This window comes from Monopterus albus, unplaced genomic scaffold (genome assembly GCF_001952655.1).
Source record: "Monopterus albus unplaced genomic scaffold, M_albus_1.0 scaffold241.1, whole genome shotgun sequence".
In the NCBI taxonomy this organism is placed as follows: Eukaryota; Metazoa; Chordata; class Actinopteri; order Synbranchiformes; family Synbranchidae; genus Monopterus; species Monopterus albus.
This window is the reverse complement of record NW_018128121.1, coordinates 140711-164702: the sequence shown is the minus strand read 5'-3', so window position 1 is coordinate 164702 and position 23992 is coordinate 140711. Positions and strand designations below refer to the sequence as shown.

The following is a 23992-nucleotide window of genomic DNA, read 5'->3' as shown; positions in this document are numbered from 1 at the left end:
AATATTGCTACTGCCAAATTTGAAGGCCCGCTGCTGGGAATTGAACACAGGTGCAGCGGTGAACAAAGGCTTTTTTGTATTCACCAGTGAAACAGCTGTTGGCAGCTTTTAATCCCAAAATATGTGGAAATTACATTTTAAAAAATCTGTCAAGCCGCAGGTGTGGAAAACATTATAATTTTAATTTAATCTCTTTAATTACCTGACACTTAAGACTGACAAGGAAGATTGTTTTTAACAAACCTCACGTGGCCCTTCACACTCAAAGCTGAAGCAATTCAGATGATAAAAGGTGCATAACAAAGTAGAGGAAATGAAAAGAAACCTATCAGCATAACGTTTCTCTTTCCGTGACAGATTCAGCAGAATTGTTCTTTTTCTTTTGGCTTTTGTTGCTGCCAAGTCTTGTTTATCTGAACGAAACCAAGACTAGAGAGTATCATGACAGAGGAAGAAAGATATCGAGAGCGGGGGAGTGGAGAGAAATAGAAAGAAAGATCAAGAGAGCACAAGAAAAATCATTTGAATATTGCTCTTTGTTTTATTATTTCTCATACTTGTTTTTCCATTTTCGTTGCATTCATTGCCTTATTTTTGTTTCATTTATTTGTTTCCCTCTCATTTATTCTCAATCATTTTCTTAAACAAGAGGCAAAAACAACAAGGTCAAGAGAAACAAATAAAGGCAGAGAAAATGAAAGAACGATAAGTAGCCAGATGGTGAGCCCTCCTGCATGCTGCAGCAGTGTGTGATGAAGAGCTGTGTTTTCCTTTCCAGCCTGGTTAAGTTACAATGAAGGGCAACACAGCAGAGCCTCACAGCTGGCCGTCCACTCTGCTCTTCTCATAGGAAGATCCTGTCTGTGTGCACTTCACTGTTGTTTTCTTACCAAGCTCTAAAACCCTGAAGTACAGAAGCATCAAATCCTCGCACCAATTTGCATCTTTTCTAAGATTTCAGACAGTAGGTATTTCTGGTCCAGTTCAGGTGCTTGTATTTAGATAACATTTAACATTTGAACAACTTTGGCTTCTTTTGGTAATAAAGGGTTGTTATATTTTCTTAATGCAAAGTATTGAAAGATGTAATTGTTTTAGTATTAGTCCCAAAACTCAAATATCATATACTAGTACTAAAAATTTCCAAGTGATACCCAGCAACTAGTATTTAACTTCATCTAATCTGTTTCATCTATTCTACTTTCCTACATTTTCTGGAATGACTTTCTTAAACAACTTCCCTGAATCAGGATGTACATGCTAAGTATTTCCTTAAATTCTTGGTAACTGCTAGCTAGTGTTGGAAACTGGTGATCTACCAAATGACTGTATGTTGCTCTAAACTTACATAACTGCTTAAGAACTGTTGTTGCTGGTAAATACTGGTTTTTGTAACGTTGTCTAATTGAAAATCTGTGCAATCAAGCAGCCAGTGTAACAACACTAAGCCCCAGAAAAAGTATTATTTATTCTTGAGTCCAACTGGACATTTGTGCCAAATTTGAATAAATTCTCTTAAGACGTTTCGAAGAAATCATGGTTACAAGAATGGGAAGGATGGATGGACGGACAACCCGAAAACACAATGCCTCCAGCCATGAGGCATAAAAAGTGACAAAGTGATAGTCACGTTTGCTTGCTGCCGTTTTGGGTCAAAACTGAACAAACATATTAAGTGGCGGACTGGAGTGCAATACACAAACAAGACATCTTATCCACTTCTCTCTCTGTTGTTATATTTCACCAGGAAGCCAAAGTGTTCCTAAACGCAGAGAACTTAATTGTAAGGGAAGCCCTCCTAGCTCTGGCTTCTCATTTGCATTGGCCAGAGGCTGGTGTCTGGTGTGTTGCTGCACTTTGGTCCGCCACGTAATTTATTTGCGTGGGAATGCAGCTTTGAAAAAATGTTCCAAACTCAAAACAAGCCGACTGTTAACTCCTATTAAAGACTGAATTTGGTATGCATACATGTGTACAAATACGTGTACCATTACACCCCTGCTGTCAACACATTACAGTACAGATTTATTGTCCAGTCTTCTGAGACTGAGTTGCGACTGCAGGCCTGATTCTTATTTGCTTTGAAGAGATTACACAAGTCTTCATGCCAAGACTTTCTTTGTAGGATGCAGGGAAAACAGCAGCATGCATTATTCTACTCTGGAGGGAGACAGTAGAGGAGAATAAAGAGATGGGTAAAGAGAAAATACAGAGAGAGAGAATACAGACAGAGAGAGGGTGTGACAATAGAATGAAGGAGATGAGGCGATCCTCTGAAGACCGAGCTTTGTAGTCTGTGTGGTGGTGATTTGGTTCACAGCTCTCCTTTGTAATTGTCCCTCATGATTGTAACTAGAAAAGGATGGAGATAGGCTCTCGGACCTTTATGGATTCTGTCTGGCTGTCACGTGTGAAGTCTCACACACTGCTGACCGCACAGAAGGCCCCTTTTGCACAGAATCTCTTCATACAATGTTGCAGTATTTTTAATAATTCTGGCCCACAGCCTTGTCCAAAACAAGCCCGCATTTCTTTTATTCTCATTTCATTTCTTTTTTGCTTTTGTCATCTCAAGCCAGGCATAAATCAGAAATACAGCAATATGCTGCTAGTTGGCCCCAGGGGGACTGCATCATGTGTGGTTTTTGTTACTATTGCCTGAGTGCTGATTGCTCAGGCTTGAGGGAGTGATGAACGTGCTTGTTGTTAGACGCTGACAGCAACAGAATTCATTATTTCAGTTGAGAAAAGCAACCGAAATAGAAATTTTAGTGTTGGTTGCCCCAAATCACAAAAAGTATATGCCTGCTTTTTTGACCAAATACTTCCAGGTAGTAAAGAGCCACAAGAAATAAAAGATCCCTTTGTGCTTGCTCTAGGGGGATTTGTTGGGTTTTCTCTATGTGAAGTGTCTTAAGATGATTTTTGCTGTGCCATAGATTTTGATAAGTCTTTTTTGGAGAGGTAGGGTATGGCCCACGGAACAATAAATCAGATTGGTCATCCTGTTTCAAAAAAAAAAAAAAAATTAAAGATTGTTCACCATTGTGAAATGGGGCTGATTTATCATTTTCAGTCACATGATTTCACTTCCCTAAATACATGTTTTCCTTGTTTCCTGTCTCCTTGTGACTAAGATGCAAGAAAAAGAGGGAAACTTGGATGCAATTAAGGCAAATGACATATACCCATGGCAACAAGGTGGTGCATTTGTCACCTCACAACAGGTTCCAGGTTCAAACCTCATGGTCGACCAGGGCTTTTCTGTGTGGAGTCTGTATGTTCTCCCTGTGCCTGCGTGGGTTTTCTCCAGCTTTGTATCACAGTAGATAGTCACGTTAGGGTTAATTAGCGACTCTAAATTGCCCAAAGGTGTGAATGAACATGTTAAATGATAAGGCTAGTCATTTTCTATTTTAACAGTATTTTCAGCCCTCCTTATACACTAACTAAAGCCAGCAGTGAATTGCCTCTAGACACTCTTAGTACCTGTCGGTCGATTTGTCTGTACCCTAGACCTCCAATGTTGAAAAATGATTAAAAACACATCAGTGACACACACCACTGAACTGGGTGACTTACAGTATTTCCTCATTATGAAACACAAGACCCTAATATTTGTTAAAAATATCCAGAGATCTTGCTTACTTCAGACACTGTAAAAAGTTATGATCATTCAGAGCCTTTTGGATAACATTTTTGAAAATATTAGGATACCTACAGTATTTACAATAGAAACTGTACATTGTCATTTGGATTTGTCTGTGGTTATACCTGTATACCAGTGGAAAAGTTTTGGTACGCCTGTTTAAGAGGGCTTCTGAATGCATGCACATTTTAAAGCACAGAAAGAAAGTGATTATCACATTCTTTGCACACAAACAACAGCACTACACCTACATGAGAAGCTACTTCAGAGACTGTAAAACTGTCATTAGCCTTTGGAGGGCTTTGTTGAAATAAGGCCGACCTCACATTTTTCATGAAGAAGAAATGGCGGTATGTTTTTAATTGTTTTTAATTAACAACAGTGGCATTTTATGCACAACCTAAAAGTTGCTAAAAGGTTACTTCTCATCTCTTCAATTATCACCATGTGACCACTGACTTCTATGAGTAGCTTTCATTTCACAAGCAATACAAAGAGTGCCAGATCTTATTGGTGGAGGTTCTTGAAGTCTGAGAAGCCAAGGAGATACTTCAAGTACAGACTGAAATTATTACATTATTTATTATTGTAAATGATTTCTCATAAATTATCAGGCCCCTATCAAGAAAAAGGAATGTGAAATTAATTAAGTTCTATTTCTCTTGTTCACTCACCCACTCTGGAAAATGGGCCAACTCTGGAAGAGTGTTCAGCCATGCACAGACCTCAAAGCATCTGTATGGCTGGATGACACTAGTAATTTGAGTTTTCTTAAGACAGTTTTTCATTCTAGGTGTTAATCTTCTTTCACAGCTCCATTCTTTGTGTTTTCAGTCATACTTTTTTCAGCTTGCCAACAATGGTGAAACATCACCTTACAGGCATGTGTCTTAATATTGGTGAGATGGAATGGAACAGTAATAGAATATCACAGTGTGACAGTAGATAGCATGACCGTGTGTGTGTGTGTGTGTGTGTGTGTGTGTGGAGAGATATTGCTGTAGATGGATAATGAAGCAATCTGTTTCTGGATCTGGTAATTTCTTTGCAGCTCATCTGAACCAAAATTAGATTGCACAAACGGGGTAAGGCCGCCTTCTGCGTGTGTGTGCATGTGGATATACATTAATATATGCATGTGAAGGTCTTTCTTTCCACCTTTCTTTCTCTATCTCTCTCATACATGAGGCAATCTTTCTCCCCATTATCATAGATTAACAATATCACTCCCATGTTCTGCTTTATTTGGCCTTTACCTGACCGATCGCGAGGTGTGACCGTACAACCGGCTGTCTAAAATGACTTATCGATTTTTGCTCTCCCATTTCTCCTTGTGGTCCCTCCTCAATTTGTTCACCTGTTACTCCGGGGTGTCTTTGCCGAACAGGGGGATAAGTCATTTTGCTGAGTTTGGGGACAAAAAGTGTGCACAGATAAGAGAGGAATGAGCCTGTTTGAGTAGAAAACCATTACTCTTCATGGTGAGGTTGATGTTAATGGCTGTTTTGTATGACAGTAAAGTCATACTGAAGATGAATGCTGTCAGTGAAAAAGGAGATGATGAGACATTTTCTGTTATTAATTAAAACATGTCTGTGTGGGACATGATAGGTCTCTAATCAATATCAAATGTTAAAGGAATAGTTTAAATGGGAAATATCCATATTATCATCTATGAGAGTGAGACCATAAGACTTAACCAGTCTCCTGTCTGTGTATTAGGTATGTAGCTGAAGTCAGGTTTAGCATTAGGACTGGAGGCAGGGAGCAAAGTCTTGCCTTGCAGGCAAGCTAAGTGTCTGGCTGATTGAAAGGGTAGCCCACCCATTTTTCACTACACTCCCATAATATTACTGGACATATGAAAAAGGAATCCAAATCCATGCAGCAGAACTACTGAAATCATCTTTTTTATTCCACAAATTCTTAATTGTCAAAACTTGTTGCCTATGTTACCCATAATTGCTGGTGATGCACTGCTTACAAGTGAAACACTCAAACTTAAGACAGCATATTTGTGTGCATGCGCGTGCCTGGTATCACTCACAATCTTGGGACATTCACACAGCGGAGACTCGGCCTTCCTCATGGGGACTGGTAACCTCCATGTAAATCATAGGATTTTAGAACTGGTTTAGGGTTAAATCTCCAAGAAATTAATATACTGTAAGTCAATGTAAAGTCCCCATGAGGAATGAAATCAAGTGTGTGTGTGTGTGTGTGTACAGCTTGTTTGTGTACCTTGATTAGTGTCAAAAATGTTGACGTTTTTAGTGAACTTGGAACTCTGGTGTCCTCCTCCCTGCCGCAGCCCTCCTAGAAGACACATTCTCCCAGCTGTGTCCCATATGACGCCCCCATATGAACGTTTACATGGTATCATGGGTAGCGTAGTCCAAGAACGTGTCTCTGTGTCATACACTTCCAAGGCTTTCAGTGGTCGTTTACACTGACGACCACCTTAAAGATTAGGAAAAAGAATTATAATTAATTACAGTTAAATAAGAATCATTATTGTTTAGATGTTTATAGAGTGGGTATTGTAACCAAGAGAAATAATTATTGTCGTGTAAAACACAAAGTGAAACTATTGTAGTGTGAGCACCAGGGTATAAATTTCACAATAGCCATATGTACAGGGCTGTCACTGCTTTCACATTTAGTCCTAAAGCCCTCTATATATGTAGGATGGCCCTCATCAGATCTGACGGAGCTCTCGACTCTCGTCAGCATGAGTCACTCCCGGCACTGAAGCTGTGCAGCCGCAATGTTTTATCGGTAATTTACAAAAGCTTGCTGTTAAACTCCAGTCTACTTCAGACTTGTGTATGGGATAAGGTGCTGCCACTGTGGTGAGTTGTTCGTTTACATTAAAAGATAACCAGGGTGCAAATTACAAGGGGGTTCAACCCCATAATTAAGACTTTGACCTAAAAAAATAAAAAAGTAAAAATAACAGTTTCGGAGTTCATCGAGAATATTTACATGTTCTGTATAAATGCAGTCATACATTGTAATAGTTTCACATTTATAGTGTCACATGAGTGATTCTCAGCGACAGGCTGGAGCACAGCCTCCCTCTCATCAGCACCCTCCTTTGGCAAATTTCCAGACTGATGACAAATGAATTAAAAAACAAAGAGCAAGAGGTGACTGGTGGTTCAGGCAAGTGATTATAGGTTACAGATGTAGATTTATTTTGGAACTATGAATGTCAATTTGTTATGCTTTAATTAGTTTTCACAGTGCAGTTATTTTCTGAAATTTTAGATTTTATGTTTTTATTAAGTTAAACCTTACTTTTAAAATGTACAGAGGTTCGTACCTCCGTTTCAAATGTCTTTATTAGCAAACATTCATCCATCTGTCCATCGGCCTTAGTGCTCAGTAAAATGACCTCTGTGCCCTTTGAAAATGTATGACATTAAAGACCAAGTGGCCTCGCCCTTTAAACTATGAAATGTATGGCTTGGTGAACGTGCCCACAGTGGTCTGCTTGTACCTGCCACATAGAGTTTGTTGCCCAGCAGTTCTGCGTTGGCATCATAGCGTGGAGTCGGCATGGGAGGAAGTTGAGCCCACACGTCCTTTCGAAGGTCATACTGCTGCAGGATGTTACGAGGTTGCAGGTCAGCACCCATTCCACCCACAGCCAGAGCTCGGTTATCTAGACACACACGAACACACAGAGTTAGAGCTTCCACCTGAGTCTTTGATGTATACAATATATTGTGAGTTGAATTTGCAAAGTGGATTTAACCTGTTTAGTCTGTAAGATAAACTGTCTGTTACAACACTCCCAAAAATGCTGCTAAAATTAGTCTAACAATAACAACTTGCTCAACAATAATTGGCTTGTGAAAGATTAATCCCAGCTGATGGAAACACCTCATTGGCACTTTATTTTATGAAGTGCCAAAAATCTTCTAGGCTAGACAGTTGGATGAGACGTTAGCTTGTGATGAGGCAAGAGACTGTGACAGACACAGGGAGGACAGGGAGTACAGCAGCAGAATAAAAATGCAAGAGTTGACGTCTGGCACTTTGGTATGACACCTCTAGCATAAGAATGGAAGTGGGAGTGAGAGTGCTAAAACAAGAGACAATGCAGCATTAATCAACAGACTGAAGAGGAAAAAGTGCTGCAGGGAAACAATCTGCATTTTTATTATTTTTACGTTATAAAATTTTTATGTTTTTATATACAGTCATATATCTCTGATCCCAACCTCGGTGCAAATATGGTACATAAAAAAAAATAGGGAAAAAGGTTTCCCATATACTCTGTATTCATTTTGAGGAAAAGAAAAGCTCATTACCTGAAGTTCATTATCTAAAATCTGGAAAATAATGATCCCACAAATGTCAATAAAAATGGCATTATTTTATCAATTCAGTGACCGACTAGCCATTTAAAAATACCATATTTGTTTTAATTTGGCCCTATTGATCATTTTGTCAGGCTATCTGTCTCTTTTTCAGCTACTGGGGATGAGTTCAGGGATGGAACTGCAAGCAAAGGACCGAGGATCGAACATTGGTCAAGGAGATGGAGAGAGCACCACAATGAAGCCAATAAGTCTGTATATGTACAGCATCTATCTGTGTTCCAGCAGACAATGACGGATACACCACGGGACTGAACACACACGCATCAATATCTGAAGAGATTCTCTATGAAAAGACAATTTATTTATATAGACTACTGGATAGATTCTCAAAATGTGAGAATAAATCTGAGCATGGGGACCTGAAAATTATCTCCATTGATGTCAAATTGGAAAACCTGCTTGGAAGACATTTCAATTTAAAATTAAAGTGTACTGAAGTGTTGTTTTAAGCGTGATTCATATAGTATGTTGAAAAATATCTGAAGTTCCCTGTGAAGTGCAGTTACTCTAATCAACTACATTACACTACACTACATATTGATTAACTAAGATTTTATGTATTGTCTGATAAATCAATTGAAAATGGAACAGAACAAGTGCATATTTACCTCTGTTATAGTAGCCCCCCCCCCCATGACAATCTGTTTGTGTTGTTATTCTACAATCTGTACTCTAAAATGTCACATTATGGACCATAAAATCTGCCACCTAGCAAAGATTATTAGAAGCCTTTTCAAACTTCAAGTAGTCAGCTCAAACAGGACAGAGTTGGAGAACCTCTTGAAAGTGGCTGCCAGATCAAAACTGTCATGTTCGTTTGTACAGAGACAATGACAGAGTGAAAACTACAGTTAACATCCGATTGTCTTTTTGAGATGGAAAGTACTAAAAACAGCCAAAAAGTCTCACATTTGATTAAGATGTAGCATTATTCCTTCTGGATATGTTAGCATCTAAGGCTACCATGTTTGCTGTACTAATATTAGCAACCCACTATGGTCTTGATTTTACCTTTGTGTTGAAATAATATAGTATTAATTTGGGAGTAATTCAGTAATTCTGTTGCATCAGCAGTAGCAACCTCGGTGCAAATATGGTACATAAAAAAAAATAGGGAAAAAGGTTTCCCATATACTCTGTATTCATTTTGAGGAAAAGAAAAGCTCATTACCTGAAGTTCATTATCTAAAATCTGGAAAATAATGATCCCACAAATGTCAATAAAAATGGCATTATTTTATCAATTCAGTGACCGACTAGCCATTTAAAAATACCATATTTGTTTTAATTTGGCCCTATTGATCATTTTGTCAGGCTATCTGTCTCTTTTTCAGCTACTGGGGATGAGTTCAGGGATGGAACTGCAAGCAAAGGACCGAGGATCGAACATTGGTCAAGGAGATGGAGAGAGCACCACAATGAAGCCAATAAGTCTGTATATGTACAGCATCTATCTGTGTTCCAGCAGACAATGACGGATACACCACGGGACTGAACACACACGCATCAATATCTGAAGAGATTCTCTATGAAAAGACAATTTATTTATATAGACTACTGGATAGATTCTCAAAATGTGAGAATAAATCTGAGCATGGGGACCTGAAAATTATCTCCATTGATGTCAAATTGGAAAACCTGCTTGGAAGACATTTCAATTTAAAATTAAAGTGTACTGAAGTGTTGTTTTAAGCGTGATTCATATAGTATGTTGAAAAATATCTGAAGTTCCCTGTGAAGTGCAGTTACTCTAATCAACTACATTACACTACACTACATATTGATTAACTAAGATTTTATGTATTGTCTGATAAATCAATTGAAAATGGAACAAGACGTGATATCTCTCTGTTATAGTATCCCCCCCCCCCATGACAATCTGTTTGTGTTGTTATTCTACAATCTGTACTCTAAAATGTCACATTATGGACCATAAAATCTGCCACCTAGCAAAGATTATTAGAAGCCTTTTCAAACTTCAAGTAGTCAGCTCAAACAGGACAGAGTTGGAGAACCTCTTGAAAGTGGCTGCCAGATCAAAACTGTCATGTTCGTTTGTACAGAGACAATGACAGAGTGAAAACTACAGTTAACATCCGATTGTCTTTTTGAGATGGAAAGTACTAAAAACAGCCAAAAAGTCTCACATTTGATTAAGATGTAGCATTATTCCTTCTGGATATGTTAGCATCTAAGGCTACCATGTTTGCTGTACTAATATTAGCAACCCACTATGGTCTTGATTTTACCTTTGTGTTGAAATAATATAGTATTAATTTGGGAGTAATTCAGTAATTCTGTTGCATCAGCAGTAGCCAGAGCATTCTACTGGATTGCCAAATTTACTCATTAGCCAGCTAACACTAGCTTGTAGGCTGACTTTTGTACAGTTTGTCAAACCAGGCATCCGTAGTGCACATTATAGCTTTAGGAAACAGGAAAGGAGGGGCAAAGACAGCTAAAGTGGCACTTTTAAAGTTGTAATTACAAAAAAGTTTAATGTTACAGAAAATGTAATACTTTTATTTGCAGGGGTACCTGATGCATCGTATTTCCATTAAGCTGGGCACTCACAAGGGACAGTTGAAAAATAACCCTGATGGTGGAAAGCTTGCTCTAGGGTCACAGAACACAGTATACAACTGTTTGCAAAAGTGCAGTAGCACTCTGTGCCAAACTGAACCGCAAATGGATTCCAGTGGAGTGCCCCTGTAGCGTAAGACTTCATAGAGCACAACATCATAATCTGAACTCAAATACAGACCACAAGTTATCAAGTAAAGATTATCAGCTGAGGTGGGAAATATTTTCAACTACAAAAACTTAATCTGTTGTCTTTGTTGTATAACCTGAATGCACCATAAAAATATACTGCATTCACACCGTGAAACTGATTTATGTGTCACGTATAACCAGAAGATTAAAGCTGTCTCGATTCAACACTAAACATTGATTCTAAGTGGGTTTTGAGCCTGAAGTATGTGCGCTGCTGAGTGGATACTACTGTTGCACAATGTCAGCCAAAAAGGAAAATATTAAAACGTGGTGAACAGACGACTCCCAATACCAAACAGTAAAATGCACTATGGCGATCACAGAAATACACCTGTATTTCTTCAGACTGTTTTGTTTGTTTGCTACCGTTTTCTGAATGTGAGAACAAACCTGTTTTGGTCACAATGACTGAAGCTGAGGAATTAAAGCTGTGGTTCAATTCACAGGGTACGTGTTGAATTTTTGTAAAAGTACATTAAATTTAGATTATATTATTCATTAGTGTTAGTCACTGGGTAAGTGTATCAAACTTACTTTCAGTTCAGAGAGAATAGTTCCTCCAGTACAATCAATTAAAATCTATAATTAAGCCAAAGGGTAACACTTTACAATAAGGTTACATTAATTAACCATACTTAATGCAGTAATAAGCATTAACTAATAGGTAACTAATGCATTTATTAATCATGTACTAATGTTTTTCATGTTAATTAAAGTATTACCTCATACATTATTTAATAGTTTTTAACGACACTGCTAACATTTGTTGATGCAGTAATAAGCATTAACTAAACGTTAAATAATACAATAATAAGCATTGCATTCAACAACTTAAATGTCTCTTGGTAATACTAGTAAATTGTCAATAAAGATATTAACATTTATTTCACGAAGTTCACAGCTTAGCAGTTTCATTAGGAGAAGGCTGTTTTAATGTTCATTTAAGCATAATAATTGTCCACTTACTTGTCCATCCTCCAACCAACGAATTCACTTTGTCCTCGCTCCACGTTCATCTAAGGTGGTATCTTCCAGCTTCTGATTGACTGAACACACATGATGCAGGTATGCAGCAGTGGGCAGGGCATGGATAGTTGGAAAGCATGCACGGTGGTAGCTCTCGAGGACCTGACTTGCCCACCCCTGCTGTATACTGTAAGCATTACTTACTCGTAACTACGTATTTATTAATGCTCTTTAAAAATGTATAACAGTAGTGAGTAACCATTATTTAACCTTAATTAACCATTTGTTAATGCTCTAAGAGCTACAACCCTTATTGTAAAGTGTTACCAGCCAAAAGATTAATGTAATCAATAACCCACTACAACCCTCCAAATTAATTGAAGAGATTATGAAAAATACACATTCCAAGAAAATAATATCCAAGCTATATAAACTCATATCAAATACAGATTCAGCAATAACAACAGCAAAACTCAAATGGGAAAACGATTTAACTCTCTCCCTCAGCTCAAACTTCTGGACAGAAATTTGCAATAACATCTTTTCTATGACCAGCAATGTAAACTTACAACTTATACAATACCAGACCATTTATAGGACCCATATTACACAAAATAAAATGTTCAAAATGGGTTTCACTGATACAGACATCTGCTCACAATGTACTCTAGGTTGCACTGACAGTTATTTTCATGCTACTTGGACCTGCCAAACAGTTCATTCCCTCTGGATAGCAGTGACAGAGAAACTCTCCACCATCTTGGGCTGTAGAATCCCTCCTTCTGCATCACTTTGTTTACTCATTAATATCACAGACGTTGACCACCTACCAATTAAATACAAAAACCCACTCCTCATTTCTCTGGCTATTGCCAAGAAAACAATCTTTCAAAACTGGAAATTACACATAAACCACTGGACCAACCTTCTAACAGAATACATCACATTAGAGAAAATGTCATCTACTCACAAGAATAGTTTATCAGCTTTTTATGACACATGGAACCCATTTTTAACACATTTCAACTTGAACCAAACACCTGGGGCTGAGACAACGCACATTCCCACCAACCTCTAAAAATGTAACAAGCTACTTTTGTTAGTAGTACTGTTATCATTATTATTGTTAATTATTTTTCCCTCCTTCTCCCTTTCTTGTGTTTCATAGACTGCATAAGTTGGAAACACACACACGTCAGACCCTCACACACTACAGTCCTGTAAAATACTCTACATATTTTTGCAATGTCATGTATCTGTTGTCTTGTCTCCCATGTTCGGTCCTGTTTTGTTAATGTGTTACTTTGTTTCAATAAGAAAAAAACATTATATTATTCGTTAGTGTTAGTCCCCAGGTAAGTGTATCAAACTTTAGGTCAGTGCTGTTTGTTTTAAAATGGTGCAGAATGAGGAGCAATAGCTGAGATTTGTGTAACTCTTTAAAGTTTAGGTCACTTATTAGATGTTATTAGTTCACATTTGTCAGGATTTTCATAATTCTTAGATTTGTACTTCTATCTACAATAGATTTATGAAAAATCAGTTTTACTGTAAATTACAAAAGTGAAAACTTTTGTCTGGGGCCAAATATTTTTGCTGGAGGACCAGATTTGCTATTAGCCTGTCACTGCAGCACAGAGGCACAGTGGTTAGGGCTGTCGCCTCACAGCAAGAAGGTTCCGGGTTTGATGCCGGGCCTTTCTGTGTGGAGTTTGCATGTTCTGCCTGTGCCTCGCCGGGTTCACTCTGGCTTCGTCCCAGAGTCCAAAGACTGTGGGTTTTAAAGAGACTAATCTTTTCCAATGACAGTCCTTATAATGCTATATTAATGTCCTTAAAACAATATCATGAACTAAATTTTGAATGGCTATGACAGAACAAATGCAACAATATGATATAAAGTCTATCTGAAACTCTAGATAAATAATATATTTTGACAGAATTTCTTTTACACTGATATGAGATTTAAACCACACAGCAATTTTTTGTAATCAGTGCCTCCTTTTCAGTGTCATCAGTGCCAGCTTTGCACACAACACCATATTGTACCACACTGTGGTTACAGCAGTTTGTAATTAGGACACAATTTATAAGACCTGGGTTTAGGGTTAACAGTTAATATGTCAAAGTCCATACCTTTCACAGTGATGGATACACCCATCAGGGCCTCCCGCAGAGTGCTCCTCTTTCTCCACCTCCCTTCCTCAGTGTTATACATCTCCACCATCTTTACGGGGCTCTGGTCCTCTCCCACTCCTCCCACCACCAAGATCTGCTTTCCTAGGACTGCCACAGCTGCCCCAGCACGAGGGGTAGGCATTGGGGGCAAACCTATCCACCTGTCGCCCTGCAAACAGGACCAAGCAGCTTCTTTCAGGCAAAGCATTATGCACAAATCCTCAAAGGACTCACCAACTTTCAAAATATGATATACAGTAAGTCAAATTAGTTAAGAGACAAAGTGCTTAGGTTATATTACCAAGTACTGGTCATATTATCCAGCTCACATGTGACACACTAAGTTAATAATCACAAGCATAAACCTTATTGCCAAGTATTTCAAGAACACAAGGAATTTGACTCCAGCCCAAACGGCCCCCAATGCGCACAACATAAAAACAAAATAAATACACAATATATACAAGTTAGAAAATCACAAGTTAAAAGAGCAAACATAGACTAGCTGTTCATCAGAGTGATGGCCCGGGGAAAGAAATTGTCTCTGTGCCTGGTTGCCTTGGTGCACAATGACCTCCAGAGGGGAGGAGTTCAAAGAGTTTGTGTCCAGGGTGTGAGGGGGCTGCAGAAATCCTCTCTGCACCCCTTTTGACCCATAAGGTGTACAGGTCCTCCATGGAGGGCAGGCTGGCACCCGTGATTTTCTCTGCAGTTCTGACTGTCTGCTGGAGTCTGTTCCTGTCCTGTTTGGTTACCGAGCCAAACCGAGATAGAAGTGCAGAGAACAGACTTGATGACTCCCCTGTAGAATTGAATCAGCAGCTCCTGAGGCAGGTTGAACTTCCTGAGCTGATGCAAGAAGTACACCCTCTGCTGTGCCTTTTTAATAATGGCGCTGATGTTGGTTGTCCACTTCAAGTCTCGAGAGATTGTGGAGCCCAGGAACTTGTTGGACTCCACGACTGAAACAGAGCTGCTGAGTATAGTGAGCAGAGATAGGGTGGGGGAGCTTGTCCTAAAATCCACCATCATCTTCACTGTTTTCCATGTGTTCAGCTCCAGGTTGTTATGAAAATAGCACAGGGCCAGCTGTTCGACCTCCCGTCTGTAGGCCGATTCGCATTGAATGAGGCCAATGATTGTTGTGTCGTCTGCAAACTTCAGGATTTTTACAGAAGGGTCTCCTGAGTTGCAGTCATTGGAATAAAGGGAGAACAACAGCGAGGAGAGTACACATCCCTGGGGGGCACCTGTGCAGATATGTGCTGGATGTGGTTTTCCCCAGCCTCACCTGCTGCTTCCTGTCCGTCAGAAAGTCCACTGACAGGTGGGGGCAGGCAAAGTGAGCTGGGTAAGTTTGGAGTGGAGAATGTCTGGGATGATGGGGTTAAATGCCAAAATGAAGTCGACAAATAAGATCTAAGCATAGGTCCCTGGTGAGTCAAGGTGTTGCAGGGTGTAGTGCAGTGTTGACTGATTCATCCACTGACCTGTTTGTTCAGTAAGCAAACTGCAGGGAATCCAGCCAGGGATCTATAATTTCTTTCAGGTGGGTAATGATATACAGAACAGAAACAAAATTATTTAATACTATGAAAAACTTTTAGAATTTTCAGAATTTAGAATTTCAGCTGTGGTTGCAGTACAGTCACTTTGGTACCTCCCCCACGGGAATGGGTTATGTTTTTGCCAGTGTTTGTTTGGTTGTGAACAACATAAAAAATAATGAATGGATTTGGAATTTTTAGAGAGATAGGGTATGGCCCACCAAAAAATTGATTATATTTTGGTGCTGATTCATATCATTTGAATACAGGAATATTAGTAATGATTCTTCACTACTGTAAGTGCTGGAAAGGGTGTTGGCTGTATGCGAGCCCTCTTGTGGCCAAAGCGCATCAATAGAAACCATGTGCTGTCCACCAGTAGACCCAGCTATATGAGACAGGAACTGAAGGAGTCCAGTGAGGTGACAACCCAGAGCTATGGAAAGATCTACACTATGCAGCGACAGGTGGCTGAGAGCCTGGAGGCAAAGATTTTGAGCCAGGTGCTGTTATCATCAAGTTTTGTTGCATTCTCATCTTTCATGTCATTTTCTATACCGCTTAGTCCTGAACGAGGTCGTGGGAGGGCTGGAGCCAATCCCAGCCGGCATCGGGCGAAAGGTGGGGTACACCCTGGACAGGTCGCCAGTCCATCGCAGGGCCAACATACAGACGAACAACCACACACGCACACATTCACTCCTATGGGCAATTTAGAGTCACCAATCAACCTAAGCCGTATGTCTTTGGACAGTGGGATGAAGCCAGAGGTCCCAGAGAGAACCCACACAAGCACGGGGAAAACATGCAAACTTCACACAGAAAGGTCGCAAACCGGAACCTTCTTGCTGTGAGGCAATGCCGCTACCCACCATGACACTGTGCTGCCCACCATACTGTTGCATTCTCATTTATTATAATTTCAGAATGATGTGTGTGTAGCAGATCATAGAGCATAGTGGAGCAGAGAGAGGGAGTGCTGGGTGAAGCACAGTAGGTTGATTTAGAGTTTCATGCCAATGCTACCTGTAACTTCAGGTTGTTAAAGTTGTAGCTATAAGTTTTGACATTTTTTCAGGTGACAAAGTAACCATTTAGACTGAGAATATGTGTCAGTCTATCCAGGTAATGCAAATTTAGAATTTGTTCCAACATTTTCAGAAATGTCAGTGCTCATTATCTGACCAAGCTAGCTCTATTAACAGCAGCTACATCTCATTCAGAGCACAGTTGCCTGTTGGCGAGGACGCCCGTGTTCCAGCTGCACATTATAGCTGAGTTGCTACTGTAGAAACCTAATGAGCAATACACCCAGTTCTTCCCTTAACTGTCACCTGGCATAACCTCAGTGTGTGTGAGAGGGGCCGCACTCCTCTCACACACAGTCACAGCTGGGCAGAGGGAGAGCAGATGACATGAAGGATCACTCCATAGTGCAACAATCAGCCAGTAACAGAGATGGTATGTGTAGTTTTATCAAAGAGCTGTTGAACAAGGAGAACACAAACTTGCAGAAATGTGATGTCTTCACAGCTTTGCCCGACTGAAGTCCCTGTTTTACCTCTAAACCAGTAAGTGGATGTCTGTCTTGTCTATCATTTATCTTGAATGGCTGTCAAACTATCAATGATATCAGCATCATTTCAAATGCCGGCAGTAGGTTTTCATGGTCAAGCAATCATTAATAAGGGTCAAACTGGGAATATTGCTTTTATAACATTATGGGCAAACTGAGTTTCCCTTTGGCAGAGGTCTGCAATTTCTGTACTGTCTATTCTTTTGTTTTTGAGGTGGAACTTTCTTCTTTTATTTGGTACATCTTCTTGGTACTGAGGTTTGGAAAACAAAGCTACACATGTTTGCTGTTGATTTGCCACCACAGTTATGAGCTTCCCCTTTCAATGTAATGTAACAATTCATCTGTTCACATTTAAATACATGTTAGCTTAGAATTTTTAGTTTTGACTTTTAGCATTATAAAAATTATATGCTGTCATTTAAACTTTCTTTTACAATTTTGTAGTTATGTTCTATCAAAATATTGCACTGTTAAAATAATGCACTGAAATTACTAGTAACAGAACTATGTCAGCACCATCTATTTACAATATACTTAAGAGAAATATGAAACATTCAATACAGTGTCCATGTTGCATTGCTTGATACCTCAGGGGAGTAGAGGTCCAGGCCCGGGCAAGGCCTCCCTGCAGCATCGCAGCCCCCCAGCATGTACATCTGTCCCCCCACCTCAGCCAAAGTGTGGTAGACTCGGCCGCTGGGCAGTCGTGCCAGGCTCTGCCAGTGAAACTCATAGGCTGCAGGCACCGCCATGGCCTCAGCACCAGAATGGAGACTCACTGGGAAAGGGAGGGATCTGGGAGAAAGAGGCCAAGAGTCAGTGAAGCTATGACGGTGGATTGGGAAGCTGACAAGTTGGAGGTGTGGGAGAGCTGAGTGAATGTGGAGTCAGGGCCCTAGAGTGAGGAGGAGCTTCCTTATTAGAAAGGTGAAGTGAAGGAAAACAGTGGAAGAATCAGCTCAGTTAAAGACCAAGCTGAACTCTAAGCCCCCTCGGGTCTGCTGTCACACACGACTGAATGAATTTAGCAGTGCAATATACTGCAGGATAGATCATGACAAAGTGAATCAAATTTTAAGAACTTCATTGAAGAGCTGTGTGTACATTTTGTATTGAGTTACACTAGTGTGGACATTTATTACATCCTACAAGATGTCAGCACTGAGTAACTGCAGCAAGGCATCGATGTTATAGAGTGATCACAGGAAACATCTCATCAGCAAAGTAACTACATAAGTACTTATGTACAGTTTCCAATACTTGTACTGTAGTTCAGTATCTCCAGTTTATGCTGCATCACGGAAGTATTATATTTTTACTGCACTGCAGTAGGGCTACAACAATAGAGAGTGATAATAGATTAATAAATTAGTTGATCAAAACAAAAATTAAATGGGAACTATTCTGATTACCAATTAATCATTCAACTAATTTTTTAAAGCAAAACTGTCAAACATTAAGTGGTTCCAGCTTCTCCAGTGTGAGGTTTTGGACTATTAGCTGAACAAAACAAGCAATGTGAAGATGCCACCTTGTATTCTGGGGAGTAAGTGATGGGGATTTTTTTTTTCACATTTTATAGACCATGCAGTTAATCTATTAATCCAAAAAATATTAAGTAATGAAGATAACTTAGTTATTTGACAGCTATAGTTACTGTACTTTGCTGTTTAAGACTAAAGTAAAGTAAAGTCACTTTTGGCTTTTCCCGTTTAGGGGTCACCACAGCGAATCGTCACACTGACGACTTGCATGTTGATATTTGGCATGTGTTTTACGCCGGATGCCCTTCCTGACACAACCCTGATTCAAACCCGGGGCACCGCGGCGATAGCGCTGCGCCTTAACCACTAACCTACCAGGGACGGCTGATCTATTAATCAAACAAATATTCAGTAATGAAGATAACTTAGTTATCTGACAGCTATAGTTACTGTACTTTGCTGTTTAAGACTGCCCATACAAAACACAGGATGAGCATCCCACAAGTTTGCAGTCCCCTAGATGGGCATTGATCTAAATACACACAATTCAATGATGAAATAACTATAAACTCAAGTAACAAGCATCAGATCATTCATGACTCATCTCTTTTTATAAACTGTTGCAACTTAAATTTAAAATGATCCATTCTGAGTTTGACTGATAAGAAGCCCTACATATTAATCAGAAAGTGACGCCTGTCCAAGGATTTACAGGAGAATTTATTATAAAACATGTTTAGTTTCTTAAGAGTGCTGAGAACTTATAAGCTTTTTGCACAAAATTTTAATTGCAAACTTGTTCTATCATCATAGACCTAAAGCCACCTGTGGCCACATGTTATATAGCTTTTGTTCATACATGTACATTTTCTGAATTATACACCTGTATCTTTAAACACTGAAACATTTTAAGACTGACAAAAAGAGAACGAAGAGAATGACATGCAATGAATGTCCCGAGCTGTAGTCAAGCCAGGGAAGCTGCAATTGGATGGTACATGTCCTAGACCACTAAGGCACAGAGAAAAAGATTAGATTTAGAATGCAGGCATATTTTTTTAACATAGTCACATTGTACTACCCACGCTATAAAGACAGAAAACTTCCAACACAACCACTCATCAGGTATTAATAGCACAGGCAGATGCTACCTTCTATTCTAGCAATACTTCAGTTAGAGCTCAAATCATACTAAATATCAACCAGAAGCAACTTACATATGAGGAAATGGTTATTTAGAGAACTACACACACTTCCTAAGCTATCACTCTGCTCATCCAAAGTATTGGTTTCATTCAGTCATAGGCCTGAAAATGTATAAACTCTGGAAACAAACTCTCAAGCATCATTGTTATTAAAGTCCAAAGCCAGCCAGTAGCTCGAAGAAAGCTTAGCAGACATTACTAATATCCTACGTGTATAACAACACAAAGTTCAGTCATATGGTCAGATTTGTTTTTAGAGTCTTCAAGTCTGGCAGGATTACATGAATCTTGTTCAATCATTCAATCATAATTATGGCAGGATTACATGAATCTTGTTCAATTGAATCATCCAGACTTACAGTTACATAAGTTCTGATCTTCTCACTCAGAGAACAATAATATTTGCTTATTGCACATACTGGATTTTCTTGTCATATAATGTATTGGAGTGTAAAGTGCAATGACACAAGTGCTTTCCTTTTGCAGTATGCTGATCACTGACTACAGTAACATCCACCTTTCCTTTAACACTACATCTCTTTGTCTGTGTGAAGTGTTTTTGTGAATCTAAACAACCTCCTCTTCCATGCTCTCCTCGGATGAGGAACTGAACTGATCCACTGTCTCTCTTATTTTAGTTAAGTCAGCCGCTGCTGTTGCTTTTTCCTGTATCATCCCTCGGGAGCACACTGTTTCCTGCATGTAACCCACTTCTCTTGCATACATATAGTTTCCAGCAAGGAACGGGGGAGGAAGTCTGTCACTGACATGGGAGGAAGGGTCCAAAATAACTCCATGGAGCACTGCAAACATAATTCTGAACACATCACAGACTACATCACCTTCAGTACACCATGTATCACAACCTTATCTGTCACACTGGGGGGAATAACACTAGCGATTACTGCCAGTCTGGTGTGTTCTGAGGAGGTCACAGGGAGGAGATTCAAGTGAAAATGTGACTGCTGTGAAATTACCCAGCAGAGATTCAGCAGTCTCCCAGCAGTTTTTCTTTAAAAGCTTCTTTTTAACATGTACCCTCCCACACCTCCACCCATTCCCCCTTCGCTTCCTGTCTATGCCCATCTTTCTTTACTGCCACAACCTATCTACCTGTCATACTTTTGATCATCTCACTTCGGAGGAATAAAGGACGGCGGGTGAAGATAAAGAGAACACTGTACTTCAAAATAAAATCTGCCCCATTTTGTGCCAGAAAAGGTTACCATAGCAACAGCTAGGCCTTTCCCAAGTGGTACAACTTTTTTCCCCCTTTGGCACATGATTGCTTATCACTTGGTTTGTGGTTAATAATCTTTTATGAAAAAGGATGAAAAACAAATAAAAGTGGTTGCTCTCCTATAGGCTGACCCCGTCAGGCATGCGCTTGCTAACGAGACAGGGTAGGTTTCTCCCGACCCAACTCGCAGAGTTCATTAATTGCAATCTGTAACCGATTTGGTTCGCCACATCATTTTTTTTAATTAACTGCATGAACAGCTTGAGATCAACAGTAAACCCACCAGCATCATCTAAAGTCATTTACAATCAGCATGCCTCCAGCTTGAAACTTTTAATTAGGTTGCATAGTTATTCTCCCTCTGTGCATGGACCATCTCTAAATGTAAAGTCATGGAAAACTCCATTCGAAAAACGATGCATAACAAAGCACATGTTAATTTCATATCATGTCTTAGCATTGATTAGTGTCTTATCAACCTTTCATCCAAGTCTGAATGACAATAAACACCATTTATGATAAACAGGGTGTAGTGGAGGAGGAACATCTGAGCGCAGTCTGTTGGTTCTTCTGCTCATGGACCTTAGACACATGAATATGCAAATTGCATGACTACAAAAATTAACCTGCAGCCAAGACACAAATCCAGCCAGTAATAATATTTAGTACAACAAATGTGAAATGAAAAAAAAAATATCTCTGGTGGTGTGGTATTAATTTGTAACTGCATTTTTAAATGGTCCTTTTTGCGTTTGATAATTATTATCGAAGTGTGATACTAATTTGGAGGGGTACACTGTTAATGAACAAACACATGAGCATTACATCTTAGTTAAAAATGCAAAAACTTGGATGTTGCTGTTCAGGTGGTAGCCTGAACCAGAGATTGAAAAGCATGAATGAAGCTGCTGTTGCCAGCCAGCAATGTCTGTGCTCTGTGTGGACAAATATTATTCTTAATACTGGATTAGACTGGACAGCACAGATGGAGACTTTGCTGCCATTTTGACAGTTTGTGGATGCCACATGGGAGATACAGTATTCACCAAATCTTACTAGTAATTATATTCACAGTAAAAATGTTTTTTTCTTACTTGGTTGTTTACCATGAAATATCAGACTTTAATATTCATTAATATTATTAAACTGTGCAAACCATCCCATGTTATGAATAAACACAAACAGGTAGAAACAGGATTGCAGAAGAACAGGGTTTTTCAACTCTGTGGCCCCCTGGTGGTCTGCAAGGCATAGCAGGGGGTCCCTGACCAGGCATTCAATAATGTAATTTCACTGTAGGTTATTACTATTTTTATTTATTGATTTTTACACACACAACCATGTATTAATACAAAGTCAGAAGAAAGTAAAGAAAATAATAATAATCACTGCCTGAAGTGCTGCAGTGTGTGTCACTGAGCTGCTTGTTTGTTAATACGTTCAATGGTCCTATGCTAACGTCAGTCTGTTGGTGATGGGCTATGAAGTTCTCACACAGTTCTCCACACTTCTTTCAAAGCACATTATCAAGTAATTAATACACACAAATGAATTCCTTGTCTGAAGATGAACTAATGTTACAACCATAAATGTACAACACAATTCTAGTATGTGAGCTCCATTGTTTTCCAAAAACTATTAAAAACACCCCAGTGAGCCACACTGCTGCACTGGGTGACATGTTTTTATCTCTCAAAATATATGGAGTATATTTTATCCAAAGGATAAGAGCAGCCATTGCTTTTTTACAGTCTCTTGGGTAAGAAAGAGTCAACTTCTTGGGTAAGAAAGAGTCAACTGTGCATGCTTGTGTTCTTTGATGTTTACACCATGTGTTGTTACTGTATGTGTAGCACGAAAAGCTATTGCAGTAGCACAGAGATCACTACTGCACAGGCATATAGGCTAAACCAGGTTCTGGAATCACAGCCAAATGGCAAGTACACCAAATTCATTGTTGGTTTTAGTCAAAATCACTAAAAATTGAAAATTACTGGAATTATCCTTTAACAGAGTTACTGTAATGAAGTAAACTAAGCTCAAGAGACTGTAGTTCTAACTGTTCTGATTGTCTGACTGATCAGGGAAAATCCTCGTAACCTCACGCAGACACACATACAGTATTTTTTTTTAACCATGGCTACCAAAGAAATGTATATACATGGATTATATATGGTTTATGATAAGACTGCTTTTTGAACAATTCACAATCAGTGTATTAGTAGTCTGGCTTTTGAAAGCATGCTACAATTACATAGTTGCTATCATAAAATCATGCAGTTAGCCTGTTTGCTTTCCCACCACGCACAAACTGCACCATCAAGCAGACCAAGAATCTGCTTCTCAAATAGTCTCAGCCCAGTTGTTTGGCCTGCACCACAGTTTGACATACAGCTTTCACACCAGCTCAAAGCACAATACATAAATGGGCAAACTGTACTAAACCATAAATGGGCAAACTGTACTAAACCAAACCAAATCAATGAGGTGACTCAGTGTTATTTAAAGCCGTGCAATCTAACAGCAAACTAGCATCCACAATGCATTTAGCATTCCATAATTACTTCTCCAACACTGGTGACTACAGTGTATCAATCCCCTGCATCCCTGATGTTATCTCTTTCAGTGGAGGACTCCTGCACTGTGGCAAGATAGTGTTGTGATACAGACTGCAAGGTCACATTTCCATATAGACAGCTGCTTGTTGTTTATGTATTGCGTTGGAAAACCTACCTACAGTACACACATTTAGGTTGTTACCACAGCAACCACTGCAGATAGCTACCATGATGTCCGAACAATCAAATCTGACATGATGACTCACAAGACACTCCTATGCATTTGAATTGAAAACAACAAAAACAAAACAAAAAAAAGACTTGCCTACAGTCTGGTCTAGAAGCTACAGTTAGACAGAAACTGTCACTGGTTAATATTTTGCATATACTGTATGTGTGAACACCTGCTTTTTTTCAGAA

At 39.3% G+C, this 23992-nt stretch overlaps 1 protein-coding gene across 3 annotated transcripts in view; it reads right to left on the bottom strand.

Annotated features, from left to right (window-relative positions):
- The window catches only part of klhdc8a (kelch domain containing 8A), a 46302-nt gene that overhangs the window by 8922 nt on the left and 13388 nt on the right, over positions 1–23992 (bottom strand). For 2 of the 3 annotated variants that reach the window (XM_020620565.1, XM_020620566.1), the window contains 4 exons: positions 17673–17880; positions 13918–14128; positions 7152–7316; positions 5891–6109 (listed from right to left, as the gene is read on the bottom strand). In XM_020620565.1, coding sequence (XP_020476221.1) covers positions 5891–6109; positions 7152–7316; positions 13918–14128; positions 17673–17837 — 760 coding nt within the window. In that variant the 5' untranslated portion in view covers positions 17838–17880. The remainder of the gene's footprint in view (positions 1–5890; positions 6110–7151; positions 7317–13917; positions 14129–17672; positions 17881–23992) is intronic. The other variant, XM_020620567.1, reaches the window with a different exon arrangement.